Source organism: Carassius auratus, chromosome 40, assembly GCF_003368295.1.
Source record: "Carassius auratus strain Wakin chromosome 40, ASM336829v1, whole genome shotgun sequence".
NCBI classification, from domain to species: Eukaryota; Metazoa; Chordata; class Actinopteri; order Cypriniformes; family Cyprinidae; genus Carassius; species Carassius auratus.
The window spans coordinates 10,100,481-10,119,421 of NC_039282.1; the positions used below are offsets into that span (position 1 = coordinate 10,100,481).

At 39.7% G+C, this 18,941-nt stretch overlaps 2 protein-coding genes across 2 annotated transcripts in view; one reads left to right on the plus strand and one right to left on the minus strand.

Moving 5' to 3' along the window:
- Positions 1-18,941, plus strand: part of LOC113058534 (ankyrin repeat domain-containing protein 13B-like) — a 58,121-nt gene that overhangs the window by 14,160 nt on the left and 25,020 nt on the right. The window contains exons 8-12 of the mRNA XM_026226510.1: positions 1,395-1,476; positions 2,313-2,377; positions 2,519-2,649; positions 3,377-3,534; positions 4,456-4,603. Coding sequence (XP_026082295.1) covers positions 1,395-1,476; positions 2,313-2,377; positions 2,519-2,649; positions 3,377-3,534; positions 4,456-4,592 — 573 coding nt within the window. The 3' untranslated portion in view covers positions 4,593-4,603. The remainder of the gene's footprint in view (positions 1-1,394; positions 1,477-2,312; positions 2,378-2,518; positions 2,650-3,376; positions 3,535-4,455; positions 4,604-18,941) is intronic.
- Positions 4,787-18,697, minus strand: LOC113058532 (protein phosphatase Slingshot homolog 2-like). The gene is made up of 14 exons (XM_026226507.1): positions 17,750-18,697; positions 12,377-12,489; positions 11,805-11,869; positions 11,608-11,729; positions 11,450-11,515; positions 11,265-11,330; positions 10,974-11,168; positions 9,453-9,546; positions 9,177-9,305; positions 8,871-8,917; positions 8,627-8,773; positions 8,323-8,523; positions 7,000-7,876; positions 4,787-6,487 (listed from the first exon to the last, which is right to left on the minus strand). The coding sequence occupies exons 1-14, from the start codon at positions 17,875-17,877 to the stop codon at positions 5,210-5,212; spliced, it is 3,528 nt and encodes a 1,175-aa protein (XP_026082292.1). The 5' UTR covers positions 17,878-18,697; the 3' UTR covers positions 4,787-5,209.

The following is an 18,941-nucleotide window of genomic DNA, read 5'->3' on the forward strand; positions in this document are numbered from 1 at the left end:
GTAGTCTTCTCCCACAGGATCAGGAAACATTCCTCTGTAAAATGCACAGCACACATCTGAATATTTGGGCTGACCTGTTCTGGAACAGTGCTGGAAACAGTGACAACTTAACCACTGATTTCTAGTTGTGTCCTCTTTCCGCTTTCACAACGAAACACACAGTGTCTCCACGACATGGCGGCGGCAACAACAATACTACAGTAAGAATAAAAGTTACGCCTTCTTTCTTTGCGTGAACATTTGGGCGGTGTTATGCAAATCTTCCCACACATGTGGGGGCGGGTTTAAACAAGGCGTTATAGGAGGGCGTGGACGAGTCTTAACTTATAAATAGAATATCTTTTTGGGTTTGAGACTTTAGTCTTTGCAATTTTAGGGATCTTATCTATTCATGAACAGTTTGAAATTGCATAATATGAACCCTTTAAAATTTGTATATGTAGTACATCCTACTTTACCTGCATAGATACAATACACTCACGTAAGGCAATATATCATATATATAAAATCTCAGCTGTATGATTGTTTATATCGGCGCAAAACATTATTATTGCACAATTCTAAATATAAAGCTGGATATATATTATATCCAACTTTGTCCATATACACGCAGTATACTCACATAAAGTGATATGTAGCAAATATCGACTGAAGTTTTTTTTTGTTGTAAAAGAACTCTAATACATAGAAATCTCAAATAATTGATTGTTTTTATTACTGCAAAATGTAAACTATATTTTCTGTAAAGCTGCTTTTACAATGTGTAATGTGAAAAGTGCTAGACAAATACATATGACTTGTATATGTACGAACAGGCATGGAAACATTAAATTAAGAATCACTATGCAGAAACACAAAATGTACTGATGCAAGACCAAGGAAATTAAACACCTTAGCTGATAAACCTTTTTCAAGTTCAGTGTCTTTTATCTTGACAGTTATCCTTGGCTAATAGGAAGGCTGTTAAGGTGTGTGTTAATTAGCTGGCAAGTTGACAAATGCGACTATGGGTGAAGGCTTGGCTCATAAATATTAATTAAGGTACTTGACTGGACACTCCTGGAAGGTTACCGAGCAATGACTCTGTGACATTAATTAATATTTATGCACTTTGACTTTTTCATCTGTTGACCTGCATGGAATGGAACGAACTGCTGTGAAACAATTTTCGTTTATACCCACTATATATTGTAAGAGATTGATGAGAGGCAATATGACAAACTGCTCCCATTTCAACTGGCTAAACTGTCTACACTACAGTCACGTAGAGTGTGTGTTTAGGTGCAATATGAGCATTTCATAGTAAAAGCTCTGAAAATTCGAACTATGCTTTTTAAGTTCTTCATAATCTGAAAACAGAATTGTGAACATGTTCTCATATGTCTTTGCTTCAGGTTTACTGTGCTTCTAATGTTGAGCTTATCACACGAACACGTACTGACCATCTCACCGAGCAGCACAAAACAAAACCCAAAGGTATGTTTGACTAAAGGACTGACCTATTTGTTTTCAAATAAACATTTCATTACTTGATACAGTATATTTTCAGAAATGTCAATCACACATAGAAAATAATCATTTTCTTAAATCAATACACTACTGTGCAAAAGTTTTGGGTCGGTAAGATTTAAAAATAAAAATAAAATAATTACTACTTTTATTCAACAAGAATCCATCACATTGATCAAAAGTGACAGCAAAGACGTCTTTATTATGTTACAAATGATTTTTATTTCAAATAAATGCTGTTCCTTTCAATACTCTTATAGAAAGTTTCAGCTTTCACTAAAGAATCCTGAAAAAAAAGTGTAACAGCACAACAGTTTTCAACACTGATTATAACAGGAAATGTTTCTCGAGCAGCAAACCAGCATATCAGAATGATTTCTGAAGGATCATGTGACACTGAAAACTAGAGTAATGGGAGATGAAAATTCAGCTTTTCCATCACAGGAATAAATTACAATGTAAAGTATATTAAAATAGAAAACAGTTCATTTAAATGTAATAATATCTGAAAATATCACTGATTTTACAATGCACTCTTGCTGAGCATAAGATAAAATTATTATTATTTTTATTAAGTGCATATGCTTTTTATTTATTTTTTTGTTTTTTTTGTTTTTATCACAAGGAGCGTGTGTATTGGTGGGAATGTCATAGTGAATATGATGATTCATTATTTCTATGCCCGCTCAAATTATTCCCAAACAAACAGCGTCTTTGTTTTGTCTACGGTTACTGTGATGTAATGCAGATACTTGGGATTATGCACGTCTTCTGTAATGTGACCTGCTGTGTTTTTATCTCAGGCGGCAAGACTCCTCTCCAATCCTTCCTGGGTATCGCTGAACAGCACGTAGGGCCTAACAACGGAGTGAGTGAACGGAGCCTGTCAAGAATTTGTTCATTTATCATCAAGACATCTAAAGTTACTCTTTTCTAGTATTATGTCACTTCTGTAGCTTCAAAATTAAGTGTGTGTGTGTGTAAATGTGTATGTGTGTGTGTTTTACAGCACACTATGGTGACTCAGATATCATGCCCTGCAACGAACCCTTTGGCCGTGACGGCTGAGGAGTACTTTAATCCCAACATGAGTCAGAGAGACATCGGCCAGCCCTGTCACCTCACCACCAAAACACAAAGGTAGTGCATCAATCCAACGCAGCTTTCATTTTCATTTTGAGACACATTCTAAATTAAATGGTTCTTTCACATTGCTATGCAGTTTCTATCATGTGCTGAGTGGTTGCTTATTGTAAAAAGAATTCACATTTGTGGTGTTTTCTCGATCCCATTCGTTTCAAAAGAAATAACTGTACTTTTTTTACTGCTTAAATAAGACTTTGCTTGGTCATTAATATTTGCAGAACTCATGATTATAATATTTCTGACTGTTGGTATTATTAACCTAAACTGTTAAAAAATGCTTTCAGTAATTAAAAAAAAAACATAAAAATTTGATTAGAAACTTAAAATCAAACTTAAATCAAAATAAGAAATGTTGCTTTGACAACCAGCTAAATAAATAAGTTTAAGTACTGTAATTACTAAAATTAAAATAGGAATAAAGCTATATAGATATATAGATATATCTACATATTAAAATATATTAAATATAACATTTACTAATATAAATAACAAATGTAATTTAACATTTAAATGAAAACTGAAAATATAAAAATGAGAGCTAATTCAAAATATGAATGAATACTATAATAGTATATAATAAATACTACTTAAAAAACACTGCTCCACTTGATGGGCATATGAGATTTTGCTGCTTCATTTCTGGACACCAGCTGTCACGTCAAACAAAAGACTGTATGAGGTCACACAGGTGTCTTATATGTACAGTATGTTTTTCCCCCAGGTTCAAAGCCAAGATGTGGTTGTGTGAATCACACCCTTTATCTCTGTCGGAGCAGGTAGCTCCTATCATCGACCTCATGGCCATCTCCAACACACTGTTCGCCAAGCTTAGGGACTTCATCAACTTACGCCTGCCTCCTGGCTTTCCTGTCAAGATAGGTAAGAAAGAGCGGAAAAGAAAGTACAGTGAAGGAACATACTATGTGCCTAGATTTAACTTAAATATGTTTCTAAAGTACAATCACTAACACAGTCACAATCACAAGCGGGAACAACACATTTAAATGAACAGTTCACCCAAAAATGAAACTGCATTCACCCTCAGGACATCCAAGATGTAGAATTTGTTTCTTCATCTTGACAGATCTGGAGAAATTTAGCAGTACGTCTTGCGCACCAACTGCTCTGCAGTAAATGGGTGCCGTCAGAATGAGAGTTCAAACGGCTGATAAAAATATCACAATAATCCACACGACTCCAGTCCATCAATTAACGTCTTAATGAAGTGAAACACTGCATATTTGTAAGAATTATTTTTATTTTTTATTTATTTCAAACCATTCCTTTCAGCTAAAATATGAGTCCTCTATGCATATTATTGCTTTCTCCAGTGAAAAGTTGTCTTGTCTGAATCGGGAGAGAAATATGCACGGATCAAGCACCATTTACAAGCAAATAGAGTTCTAAGCGAAGATTTTGAAGTGAAAGGATGTGAGATGGACTTTTTAACTGGAGGAAACGTTAATGGACTGGTATTTAGCCCATGAGTGATGTTAAAATGCCTTAATAATGGATTTGCTTTGTATAAACCCCCAGCTTTTCACTTTAAAATACATTAGTTGATGGACTAATGTTGTGTGGATTACTTATTATTGTGATGTTTTTATCTCTCATTCTGACGGCACCCATTCACTGCATAGGATCCATTGGTGAGCAAATAATATATTTCTCCAAATCTGTTCTGATGAAGAAACAAACCCATCTAGATCTTGGAGTCATTTTCCAGTAATGTTTCATTGTTGGGTGTATTATTTCTTTAAACTGTCAGGCTAATGCAACAATAACAACATATCACCACAGAAATTCCTATCTACCACATCCTGAATGCTCGGATCACCTTTGGGAACCTGAATGGTTGCGAAGAGGGTGGTTTGCCCCGAGTGGATGCTGAAGGGGACGGACAGAAGGACTATCATACAAACAGCACATTTCACTGAAAGAGAAAAAGGTCAGTTCGATCTGGCTCAGATTATAATAAACAAATAATACAATATTAATAACAATTACCATCACTGCTAAAATACCTTGTAAAATTTACATCTTAATCTTAAAAACGTATTAAATCCTGGAAATGTATTTAGATAATTGATGCATTAACCTGTCTACAGAATGAATTACTTTGACAAAACAATTAAAATAGTGCCGTTTTATTTTATAATAGTCACAGCTAAAGCACAAGATTAAAAAACAAAAAGTTTACCAACAAATTTAGCTTGGTTTCAAACAGAATCATGACTCCACATGCTGTCAGACATACAGTCAACTCTACCATTCAAACCAGTGCAAAAATATTAAAATACAAATGCTATCTAAAAAACAAAACAATAACTATAAAAAAGAGAAACAAGAGAGTAAAGTGCATGTTTTATGAAACAGCCCCCTTGTCTGAGTTGCTACCTGAAAGATTTTGAACACAAATCTGACATATAGTCACTCATTCACACCTACAGTAGCATACAGATTTAGCTTAGACTTCACTGAATGAAACTTGAATTGGTTGTAGTCGGAGATAGTCCTTCACGCCGACAAAAATCAGCGTGTGAAAAGTTCATCGTCACATGGTGTTATACAAAACAGTGATTGTCTTTTTCTTGTCCAACGCTTTGCGGAAACGACGAGTGGGGTGAGTCTTCACATGTTGTTGCTGTCGCGTGGACACCGAAACGGTAGGCTCGATTGGGGTGTGTTCAGGGGGACTGGCTCCACCCACTTGACTTGGCTGTGGGCATGAGGTTGAGAGGTGGGCTGAGCCTTCAGTCCTGCCCACCTCCATCAAATGAACGGTGGAATCAGGGGCAGAAGGGTTCTGAGGTAGAACGCGCTGCTTTTTATGGGCATCATCATTGCTGTGGGTCAGTGGCAAGGAGGGTTGATGAAACCCATTGGTAGCCGGGTGGAAGTCCCAGTTGCTCAAGTCATTAGTACACAGCTCTAGCTGGTCTAGTTTAGCTAGTGAGGCAGAGCGTTTCATGAGCGAAGGAGGGGTGAGACCAGCCAGTCTAATTCGGGTCTCAATTTCCATGGCTCTCTGCCACATCGCAGGTGCTTTTGGTTCTGTGTGCTGCTCCCCATCTATTGAGTCCTCCTTGTCTTCATGTAACTGGTTCTCCTCCACTTGTCCACTGCACAACCCCAATCCTCCAGCCTCGTATAAAAATGCCTGGATCTCCCTTAGAGTCTCCTGGATCTTCTGCAAGTCCTCATTGCTACATGTCAGTCGGACATGGGGCCTCAATGGGTCGTCTACATCCGTCTCCAGCTCGGTCACACCTTCAAGCCACAACAGAGAAGAAGAACCAGAGCTGGGCTCGGGAGTGGGGTTCAAAGTGATCTGGTCGGCCTCCACTGAAACGCTCTCTTCAAGACAGACCGAGAAGGAAGAATCAGGGATTATACCAGAATCCTCATCATCAAGCACTTTGGTGTCATCTACTGTTCCATCTGTAGTTTTTTGGGGATCAGTACAGGTCAGAGCTGCAGGGCTCTCTGGCTTACTGAAGTAAGATTGTGGTTCTGAACAGTCCAAACACGGGGAAGGAGGAGGAGACCCAGAGCAAGGAACCTCTTGACCCTGACGTAGTATAAGCTCCAACTGCTCGGTGGCCCGGCGCACAGATCCTGAGGGTCTGTCGGTGGGAGAATTAGTAACTGAAGCCAATTCCTCATCCACCCCGTCCAGTGTAGCAGATTGAGGGGACGTGCGTGCCAGTGGAGGACGGCAGGTGTGTGATATGGATTCCAGTTCAGTAACTATATGACGCACACACACACTGTTGTCATTGTGAGGGAGGTGGAGCACTACATCTCTATTGGTCTCTGAGTGGGTGTGACACTAGGAAGGAGAAACACAGAAATATTAATTACAAGAGGTAACTGCATTGTTCCATTTCATTCTCAATAAAGAGAGCTTACCACTTTAAAGTAAATGTTGCCACATTAAAGGAATAGTTCATCCCAAAGTGAAAATACTTTGCAAATTTGGGTCAATCCTCACACAACGTTTCAGAGAATTAAAGTAGTTTATTTTTGCTTTATTTTGTAAAAAATTGAAAGCCCAAATGTTGTTCTTTTGTGTTCCACAGAAGTCAGTCAGTGTTTTTGTCAGGTTTTAAATAAAATGAGGGTGAGTAAATTACAATAAAATGTCATTTTTGAACTGTCCCTTTAAGTGCAATTCTAGGTTAAACCAACAGGAGGCAGTTTTGTACTGGTGTCACTTGCCTATACTTCATGTATCATTTACTGATTAATAAAGGAGTCATTCCCATTCATGTTTTATTATTTATCTTTGGACATGACCAATCAGGAAGTGCAATGATCTCTGAAGTGAGTGCCAACTCTTACCTCATCAGCTGCCTCACTGGAATCATCCAAGGGTGGGGTGCATCTGGATTGAGGTGGCAAGACAGCGGCTGTTTCAGAGCGAGGCGGACTATCCTGAGACAGGCAGAGGAATTTCTCTCTGGTGCTAAAGAAGTCAGTGCTATCTGTGCTAAGGCAGGATGTGCCAGCATCCACAAAGTCATCTGTTGTTCTCAGATCTGCAGTCCTGGGGTTGTTGTTATCATCACTGGAGTCCAGCCTGGGTACCGCAGGGGCTCCTGAGGGGCTGTCAGCCTCGGGCGTGCTTGAAGGCGGCAGATTCCCTTCATCTTTACTGAGAGCACCTTCCAGACAAAGTTCTAAACTTTGTGACACTTGATAAGAGTCATTTTGATCAGGTGTGTTCAGGGACAATTCAACACAGTCTGTTTTTGGCTCAGGCACATGGTGAGATGACTGGGCGTTGAGGTCTGAAGTTGGTTCACCCTCTCCTTTCTCTGGTGAAAGAGAAGGAGCGAGGATGTGTAGAGTTGGAGGAGGATGGCGACGAGCAACAGGCTCGCTCACCGCGATGTTCAAGCGAGAGTTCTTCACTATATTCTGCTCAGGCACCACTGTGGCCACTCGTTGTCTGGGACGAGGTGGGAGGACAGGGTCTTGATGTTCCAGCTTAGAGGGCAAATCACCCAATTTGGTGTGACTGTTGCTCTTATCAGGCTGTGGATTGGTAAAGGACTCAAGCACAGCAATGTCCAGTATCTGCTGAATGGTAGGAGGACCGTAGTTGTTGTGAGGTTCTGAGCTGTCCAGCGAGCGTGGAGCCTTGCATAGCGGCTTGTGACCCTCTGAAAGATCGCTGTCTGAGTGGGAACGCCACAGCTTGTTATGCCTCTGTTTGCTGAAAGAATTAGCAAGCAAAAGAGAAAGAAAGAAAGAAAGAGACAACAGTGTCAGATGAGCATCTTTCATTGATGTGATAGAAACAGGTCGCCTGAATCACTGAGGGTGGTGACCGATCTTTTAAACATACAAAATAGTTCAGGGTGTGTGAATGGGCATGCAAACACAAAAGCAAGTATGACAATAAAAGCTGCACAACAAAAGGAATGTGGAGAGACTTGCATAATATATATATATATATAAGATAACAATGGCAACGAAACTCAACACCATTGAGTCAAAATACAAAACAAATACATCTAAACTTCAACCTGGCTCTCTGCTGACCTTCTTTTTAGAGAAAAGTCAATGTGTGTCAGTGAGGCTATTCTTTGGCTAAACAGGTAAGGGTGTGTGAGATAAAGAGAATTTCAAATAAGCATTCTGACCAAAGGTGGCCCATACCTGGCTAGCAGGATACCCTGGTACTCTTCAAGCTGCTTCATGAAGGATGGGTTTGGTTTGGTGACGGAGCGCCGTTCCTTCACATGGTCAAGCGCTCTCTCCAGGTCCCAGCCGTACTCCTTCATAGCATATGCAATCACGGTGGAGGCAGAACGACTCACTCCCATCTTGCAGTGCACCAGACACTTCACCCCAGCTTTCCTGGATGACAAGGGATTCTTTAAAGCACACTTCCACAGAAAAGCGGCGGCATGGATCGGAACGTCAAAAGCACCAGAACTTCAGAAGCAGTCTTTCTACTTACTTGGCTTTGGAAATGAACTTGTAGGTGTCATTCCAATACTCCAAGAGGTTTGTGGCTTCCTCGTCATACACTCGGATGTTGTGGTACTCGAAAAGCCCGGGGAAGAAATTATCAATCTCCCGCGTCACATTCAGGATGTAGCGAACTCTGAGGAAGTGGGGGTGGTAAAATTAACAATGACTGCATGCAGCCGAGCGGATGTATTCGTTTAAAAAGAGAGGCCTGGAATAACAGTATCACCTACCCACTGTTTTGGAGCTCCTCAAGATTTGAGGCATTCCACTCTGAACCCTGGGAACACAAACAGAAATCAAGTGTTATGGTTGATACTCCTGAAGCAGGGATGTCCTGCAGAGATTAGCTCCAACTTGCTCCAAGAGTTCCTAGTATGCCTGAAGACATCTGGTTCAGCTATGTTTAACTGGGGTCATTAACTAATCTCTGCATGCTAGTGGCCCTCCAGGAGCAGAACTGAACAACCAAGTCCTAAAATCCATAGTTGATTAGTTCTCATCAGTGAAGAGTATAGACAACAGGGTGGTAGACCTACCAGGTAGAGGTGGTCAAAGATCTCTGTGGGGCTGTCCATCTGGCCCAGGATGACGATCATCTCATTATCGATGAACTCCTTGTACTCTCGCAGGTTGCAAGCCATCTGTATCTCCAGCTCCGTCCGAATCTGAAAAGTTATTATCGAGTATGTTACCAGTTTTTGATGTGAACCTTAAGATTGACCGCCATTATTTAAGACTTCAAGATTTTGTTGGGTTTTACTGAAGCTATCTTCTTGACTTGCACACAATATGCACACACTGGATGTTCGTACCTCTTTTGAAGTGACGTTTTCCAGGTCCTTCTGCATCATGATCTCTCTCAAACGGGTCTTAATCAGTCTCTCTGTGCGCTCTCTCTCGGTTGGCCTGTATACACGAAACCCGGAATCATAAATCAATGTAAGGTGCGTCTCACTTAGAATGATTCTTTGTATACCTGTGTGGTATTGTTCGATTTAGGCTTCACAAAAAAACAGAAACCTCAAAACAAAGCCTTTGTTTGATTTAAACAAACAATTAGAAATCAAATCCCAGTTCAGTTGCAGTATGTGAAAATGGTAAATGTGCGTCATCCCTAGGCTTGTCTCTTCAATGATAACAATTCAAGCACTGATTGGCTCCCAGGGGACTGCACTGTGTTCTTAATCACTATCAGTAACCTTAAAAACACTGCTAATGTAGGTCAAGACCTTCAGCTGGTGGCTGTGTGCATGAGGGCAACAGGTTTGACAATCCGAGGGATGAAAAGCCCCTATGTTGGAAAGTTAAACATGTTTACATATGCCACTTTGATGGAGATACAATCCCATCATATTCCTATGCATATCCAAGTAAAGTGCCCATACTAAATCATAAAAAGTTATGAAGAACTCGTTACCTTCGCTGTGTCAGTTAACTTAATTCAAATGCATTCAGTGGGCACCGGAGGTTTACAGGATGTCTAAAAAGAATAGATAAGCTTCACTACCCTCTCACCTCTCGAGGAAAATATTCTCTCTATGGCTCAACATAGTAGCTCTGTTTCTGGGTCACAAAGTATCTACTAGGTCGACAATTTTCACTACCCTTCTCAGGCCACCTGTTTCCATCTGTCAGTCACTCTACCTATCTGTCCCGCCAATTTTTCCGACTGTAAACAAATCTCAGCATGGAACTATAAAAAGCAAGCATGCATAGTCATGCATTTTAAAAACACATGCACGTGGAAATTCCTCCAACTGTGGGGAAATTCCCCACTACAGTTCAGGCAACATCTTAGAAAGATTACAATATCAGACCACAGTTGATCTAAGAAGTTAGCGTTCATCTCATCAATTTGGCAACAACATTTCGATCTTATTCAGAAGAACACCATGCCTCCTTAACTTGCTCCACCGAAAACTTTCCCTCTTGGCCTATACGATTGAACTTTGAGCTTGCATCAGACAGCCGCTTGACTGTGTGTACATGCACGTGTCTCACTTTTCCAAAAACAAGGACTGATTTACAACCCAAACACTGCACTTCACCACTATTGACTACATGAGAACTCACGCTTTGTAAACATCAGCTTGGCCCTAAATTCAAAAAGCACAATAACAACACCCTTGCTTCATGAGGACATTGACCCATTCGCCCATAATACCCAAGCAAAATAAAAAAAGTGAGAACTGGGATTGGTATGTTTCTTATATTTTTGAAGAAAGTCCCATAAGCTCACAAAGGCTACATTTATCTGATCAAAAATGTAATAAAACAATAATATTTTATTAAGCAAGCTTACTGAACAGTGGTATATATTATATGTTACTCACACATCGGTGAACAGCACAGGCGAGTCTGCACGGTGGGACTGCACGTCTCGCATGGCGTTCCACTCATTGATGCAGTGCTGGTCGGAAGTCACACGGCTCTGATAGTAACTGACCCAGGTCAGGAATAGACTGCCAGGGTAGTAGTAATGACATCGGGCCACCTCGCAAACCTTATGCAAGGACTGCAAGGCTGACCTATGAGCATGTGCGAGAGAGAAAATACATTAACACCATGTAAAAAAAAAAAAAAAGAGAATGAATGTGAAAAAAGCTGTCTTTACTGGCACTTACCACATGGCCTGCACAGAGACCGGTTTGAATACATGGACTCGGTTAACAGTGGACACACTGAAGCCACTAATGAGAGGAAAACAACACGTTCAGTGTGAATACTTTATCAATCTCCCACTCAGTACTTAAAGTACAAGTTGTTTAAAAATGCAGAACTTAGTTTGTGTGTGCATGTTATGCCTCACCCGTCTCCATCCAAGTGTATAAGCGTATCGCTCCACAAGGGTAAAACCAGCCCAACTGTGCAAGTGCTGCAGTAAACACATGATCACATGTTATGAGTACCACTTTCTAGAGCAGCAAATGCTAAATTAATGTATCAGAGCATCTGCATTATACTGACCTGTCTGAATTGGTAAAGTCCATTCCCAAAACCACACTTTCTTCAGTGTCCTGTCTACCGTTTGTGGAGACGATGACCATGTACCGTGTCCGCAGGGCGTAAGCACTCTCTAACCGGACGGCCTGTGACAGAGACACGATCAGCATTCTGATCATGACTTGTGTTTTGATTAATTAGGTTGGAATAGTAGTAGTTACCAGGCGGATGGTGTCCTCTGGGCGCAGCAGGGTCAACATGGTCTGCAAATGCTGCTGGAGGTCACCTGTGAAGGAGCCATTAACAACCATGAACCTCCCAGATAATAATGCAGTGACATTTGCATACTACAGTTTAATTCCTCAAAGGTCAATTTCACTTCCTCCCACACCAGACATATGCTTCGTCAACATTTTACATCAATATATATTTTTGTTCATAAAAAAAAAGATTAAAGACTAGAAAAGATTAATAAAATATTTACTATTATAAAAGACTGACAGTTCCTAGGGCATATTCATAATGCATTCATATGGGTCTCATAATGAAATCAATGCTGTCTATCTGCAGACACAGCAGTAGGTCTATCAACATGAATGCAAATGCATGCGCAAAAATATTCATATCTAGGCCAGTCATACACATTGCCATATGGTACAGCTCAAAGCAAAACTGAAAACAACAGAGACAGATTCCATAACAGATTCCATATAAACATTTTATCGAGGTGCATCTGACAGCTGGAGAATCACAAAATGATTGTGTCAAGAGAACCTTTCGTGCCGTTTCATACCTGTGTGTTTGTTCTGCCGCTGTGTGATGCGGGGTGCTGATGAAGGGGAGGAGCCATTTCCCCGCGGGAGGAAGAGGGCGGTACCTTCGACCGTCAGGAAGTTCTCGCTGATCCTGTTGACAAAAACAGCAATAGAGAGAAAAGAATATTATTACACATATTATATTAAAATAGAAAATGTAGTTAAATGGTCAACATTTAGATCTTGAAATGTAATGTAAAAAGAAATGCTCGCCAACTTGGCATAAAGGACCACCAAGCATTCACATACGCGTTTGAGCACTTGCGCTCTCAGAACATCAAGAGGATCAATCTCAAACCTCAAAGTGACATAAAATATGTGAAGGGCTTCATGCTGCGTGCGAGAGAGATTGTTCCCAGAAATCACTATGGAGACGCTGTTGTTTTTCGGCATGACTGTGGCCTCTGCCCGGCAGAGGCTCGGTAACAGAGCGGGGAACATTTGACCTGTAACAGCTGTCGTTACGAAGCACCTCCTTCAACTCAACAATTACAGTGACCCGAGGTCCCGCTCATAAACTGCTGCTCCTGTATCACATGCCAAAGGCTTCAGACTTTCCACGTCTGACTCCGAAAAGTACCCTCGGAGGAACTTCTGAGGAATCTGGGTAATTCTGCGGAAACAAGCTCTCGGTCTCAGAATTTTGGGGGAGGAAGGATTGCAGAATTGAGGGAAGGCAAGAAGCCCAGGGCAGTCACACCCCGAATAAAAACACAAAGAGAAAAAAAAAAAAAAAAAAACATCGGGCTCAGCTGAGCTCATTTCCCACATCCCAGTCACCCCTGACCCAGCTGTTTCCTCCCCCTCTAGTCTCAGTTTTTGTCTCCTGTCTATCTCATGGCCTTTCTCTTTTAGTCAGACCCAGGGTCCAAAACTAACACTTGTTAAGCACAAAATGCAAACAACATTCTTGAGCACCAAATCTTATTAGAATGATTTCTGAAAGATCATAGACTTTAGCAACGGCTGCTGAAATTCAGCTATGCCTTCACATTAATAAATCACATTTTAAACTCTTATTTTAAAACACAGACTTTAAACTTTTGAACAGTAGATTATATTTTGTGCAAAATGCAAAATATAGTTTCATGACCAGCACATGATGCACACTTGCTATTGCAGGTGTGATAAAATGTTAATTTTGTTCTGTTAAAGTTCTTCATGCTCTGCAGTTTGCGCTTCTATCAGTACACGAGGGGATATTAGCTGCAGGCTGATACAGGTTAGTGGCTAATTTTACAAACCTAAAAATAAACAGCAGAGTGAATGTATGCTGATGGATTTGAACAGTGTTGGTGGCTACTGTATACCATCTCATGTTGCCAAACATGACAGCTGAAAGAGCATTGGGATGAAACTTTGTTACTTTTTGCAAGATAGCAGAAAGCATGCAAAATGCTTGATTACAACATCAGGGTGTGATAAAGATTATTGACTGTCTCCGGAGGTTTACATGTAAAAAAGTTAAAATATAAATTTGGTCCTGTGGTGTTCCAAATTAATTTTAAAAAGTAAAAATATTCCATGAAATCTCTACATTGATGCTTGTTCAGAAAATCTTCATGTTTTATAAAAAAAAAAAAAAAATGGTTTGAGATGGAGTATAACATTTAAGACAAGTACTTCAGGTTAATTATTAATATACTGATCGAGATAATGCAGTTTAAAATGCAGATCGCTGTTTCCTAAACCCCAAAAGCTTAGTCATGTCAAGAATATGAGCTGGAAAGCTGCGCTGGGCAGGTTTTCGCAGAACAAGTTGCGCAATATCCTGTGAAAGGGAACAGAGAGGGCACTGAGGCCACACAATGTAATTTCCACCCACTTGCATTTCACCAAGGAAGGGCAAACGCATTCACACACGGGAGAAAAAAGAAGAAGAGAATCCATATGGGTCAGACAGAGGAAACAGATGACCTGCCACCACTCGTCTAGGGAGAGAGAATGAAAAGAGGATGGGAGGGTCATCTTTTGGCATGAAGCGCTGGACAGTACTTGTTAGGGCACAGACCCAATCATCACTATGCAAGGGACCGCTGAGAGCAGTGCAACATGCTGAAAGATGCCTGACCCCCACCTGTCCCTGGCCATATTAGTCTCTCTTTCACTAGTGGAGGGATATATATAGACCCGGGCTGAAGGCCTTATGAGTTCAGGCCTGACAGAGATTCAGAGCGAGAGCAGGAGATGGCGTTCGGTCAACTTCTGAGATGCTAGTTAGGCCCCTTGCCACAAATACAGAGACATACAGGCATAAATAGACTAAAAGGAGATTTGAAAATAGAGGCAGGTTTGGAAAACCTGAATGAGGACAATCAAACACTAGAGCAAAACTGATTTTTGAAATGATGCGAGACGGGGAGGCACTATTCCGGTTCACAGTCCTGCATTCTGATTGGTCCACATCAACTGAAGTCATGCTGGCAATACTGAGGAAGAGAGGAGGGGGTTCTGGCAAATGGGCAAAGCAGAGAAGAAATGTCTGCAAAGAGACAACTTTTTGAACTGTGAAAAATTATATTTCAACATTTTCGTGTGTAAGACTGTATATTCAGTTTAAGCAATATGTTTAGTTAAAAGTGTGTTTCGGCACCCTCTACAATAATAGTGCAAATAAGATTAGGTTAGTAGAAATGAAGTCAATTTGGTTTATGAGAAAGTGCTGTCTGTATAACTCCAATATTATGATTTCTAGCCATAAACAATAGATGTGTTTAAAACTAGCTATTTATGTTATGCTATTTTTAAAATTTTAGAAAATAGTTTATGCAGCCTAGTTCTCACTCTCAAAGAACATGGGATTTATGCTCTTATTGCTTAAAAAAATATTTGGACATCTTTAGCATCATCTTAGTTTTTTGACGTTTCAACACCATTTCTAAGAATTAGGAGGAAGCAATTTTACAAAACCTATTACGCCCTATATTTCAAATATATCAGACTTCCCCATGACAATGCCAATTCTTAATCCAATCAAGGGCATATTTAACAGTACTTGGAAGTTGTGCAAATTCTCTCCGTCACTGGGTGTTTTAAGGAAAGGCAACTTGTGTTTCTCACTGCATGTTTCCACACACTAGTCAACTTCCTCCCAGTACATCACACCTGTAATTTACCAGGTTAATCATTAAAACTTGCTGACAAACACAGAGCTAATCCAAGCTTTGTTTGCCTTGGCAGTGTATGAGGAATAATGGAGGTTTTTATATCAGGGGATTCTCATCAGGAATCATCTGACACATCAAAGTAAATGAACAATGACGTGGATTCACGTGGATTCAAGTTCCTCACGCCTAATGTCTGCAAGATAAAACAAAAACTCCACCCCAGTGATAGTCTTTCCTAGAAGCGAGTATAAATAACATCAGTACTGATTCTGCTGCATAAGGAGGAAAACAGATAATGCAATAAAACTACTGACAAATGTCAGGTGACTGCAAAGTCAGTCTAAAAACAAAGCCACGTATCTCTGTTCTATGCACTGAAATAAAAAGAAACCAATGGATCGGAGTTTAGGCCTGACTGTAAAGATTTCACACTCTGCCTGAGTGTACAGCAATTCATTCAGTACAGTTCATTTTGTGGTTTCAAGCGGTCTGAGGTCTCAGAAATATGTAAAAGCGGTGGTCAAAAATACAGTGTCAGGCTAGCAGTGTTAGCACAAACACAAAACAACATGCAAACATGAGAAAATCTCATTCAAATCAAATTCAGCTATTGACGTAAGAGCTCAGTTTAGCAACCGTTAGGTTTGTTGTGAGATCCACCATCAAATTTTCATAATTACTGCTGGAATCTTGCCAAATAAAAAAAATACATAAAAACGTCCAGAATAGAAAGGTGTCACAAATTAAAAGCTTTCACATCTCTTTCTATCCCTTTAAGATATTTACATTTGGACATTTTACGCATCTTGAATGATTGCTATTTGATGGGTTGCATACATCACTCTTACAAAAGGCCACATAAATGTCTGTAAAAGATATAATATCTACAATCCCCAAACAATATGCAAATTTAACTGAGTTCACTTTTTTGATAAAGCTATAATGCCGGACAGCATAATTTTCCAGAAGCTGACACAGCTCACCAAGTTCTGCAAAACTACCTCAATGAATACAATCGGTTGTTGCATTATGTACTTCATTTTCTTTGGAGTTTCTGAACTTCTGTATAGCCTGAACAATTTGATGCATTTACAAGTCACATCTTTGGCACATATCAAACCACTTCCTGACTCGCACTGATATCCATCAGAACTTGAAAGCAACTTGGAGAACATTTACACTTTACATCAAATAATCTGAACTGTAAAGTGACATGATCTGATCTTGATCTCTATCTGGATGCATTCAAGTTTAACAAATAAAAAAAAATATCTGAAAATATTTTGAGGATAAATAAAACTACTTTGTGAAGCTAACACTGACATGGACATTTTTCATCAAACATTTAACTGCAATTAAATTACACACTATTTTGGGGAGTTTAAAATAAAGAATTAAAAAAAAATTCATCAAATTGATCAAAAGAGACAATAAAGACACTGTAACAAAAACTTCTATTTCCAAAAAATGCAGTTTTTTAAAAACTTTCTATTCATCGAAGAATCCCGGACAAACTGTTTCCTCAAAAATACAAAGCAGAAAACTATTTTCAACACTGATAATAATAAAAAACACATTCTGTAACACCAAATCAGCAAATTAGGATGACTTCCGAAGGATCATGTAACGCTGAAGACTGGAAAAAGTCTGCTAAAAAATATTTTTCGCCACCCCAAAAATGGATCCTTGGTGAATATGAGAATTTTAAATACTTTAAATACTGAACTTTTAAACGGCAGTGTTTGTAGTTTGCATATTAATTATTAAATATTAATTATACAAACATAAAACCCCCAACATCACCTACTACAACCAAAACACGCCATTTCAGAGTGCCTCTACTTATGTTGATTTCCTCAAAAACCTACTAGAGACACAATCATAATATATCCATGACTTTTTCACATGCTAATTGGAAATAAATGTGACACGGTTATATAATGACTCATCAATTAATTTACCTCGTCAACAGATTGGTGAATCACATCCCTCTCCCGTCAACTTTGACAACACACACAGTTACGTCACAAATACTTGAGAAATGTCCACTTCTGCTTCCAGGGTGTGACGAAAACTATTTCAAATGTATTTACCGTCACCAATTGCATCCGTGAGAAAAGTTCGAGACTTGATAATCAGCGTCAGTGCAGTGATAAAAACAAACAACACTAATAAAGACTTCAGTGCGTAATGTATGACCACTGTGCTCGTGAATGCAGTGAATGACAGCTTAACTTTACTTACAGCTGGTTGATCTGGTTTTGAGAGGCGACTGCGTTGTCGGAGAAGTACGGCATGATTTTTGCGCCGCAGCAGGAGCAGAATCCCCGGACAGAGAAGCTCTCTGTGACCGCCACACTATCCAGGGTCATGACGGAGGACGAGAGAGCCGAATACCCTCAGACAGACATCATACTCTCCCAAGTAATAAAACGCTACCCCAAATAAATAAATCGGGTGATAAATGCTTTGTCCAGTCTGCTAAAATAGTTTTATATTGACCCGTACATAAGGCCTTAAAAGGATACCAACGTAGCCTTAAAATAGAGTAATGCTTAATAAAAACAAACAAAACAATCTCAATAAGTTAACAGTTTCTTTTAAACCCGCCCTCTAAATAGTCACAAAACATCAAACGAAAACGTATAAAGCTAATACAAAAAAAAATAAAAATAAGAAAAAAACAAAAAGAGAGCGCATTTTCTTTGGCATTAGACAGCGACCCGCTTCACTCACACACTCTGCATTTAAGGACTGCGGTGCGGCGCACTAATGCTTGAACAGTGGGAAGGAGGAGCTGCTGACATGTGCTTCAGGAAGGGTCCACTGCAGGACTCCACAGACTGCCGACACTTTAGACACTCGTGCAACGACAGAGCGCAGAGCGGGAATACAACTTCAGCTGCGAAATCACGAGTTTAGAGTGCACTTCAGTGCATTCTTCAGATTAGACAGTTGTTTTCTATGGGCAGTCAAGTGGTTCTATAAATAGCTGAGGTTTCAAAGGAACGTGGAACAGGGGAAAAATAAATAAATGTAGCAAGCCAGGTTTAAAAAGCCAGGAAGTGTATATGTTGTAATTTATAGGTGAATATGACAAAACACGTAACACTAAGATCAAAAGTTGATCAAAAAGATAAAGATAAAAAACACATTTCTATTTTACATTAATACCTTTACATTAATACAACATTGCTCAAGAGGGTCTTAAAGGGATAGTTCATCCAAAAAAAATTATATTTATGTTTATCTGCTTATCCCCAGGGCACCCAAGATGTAGGTGACTTTGTTTCTTCAGTAGAACACAAACCAAGATTTTTAACTCAAACCATTGCAGTCTATCACTCTTATAATCTAAATGGATGGGAATCACAACTAAAACATACAAAAAAAATGCGGCTCATGGCAATACATTGAAAATCTTTTTTTGAGCCAT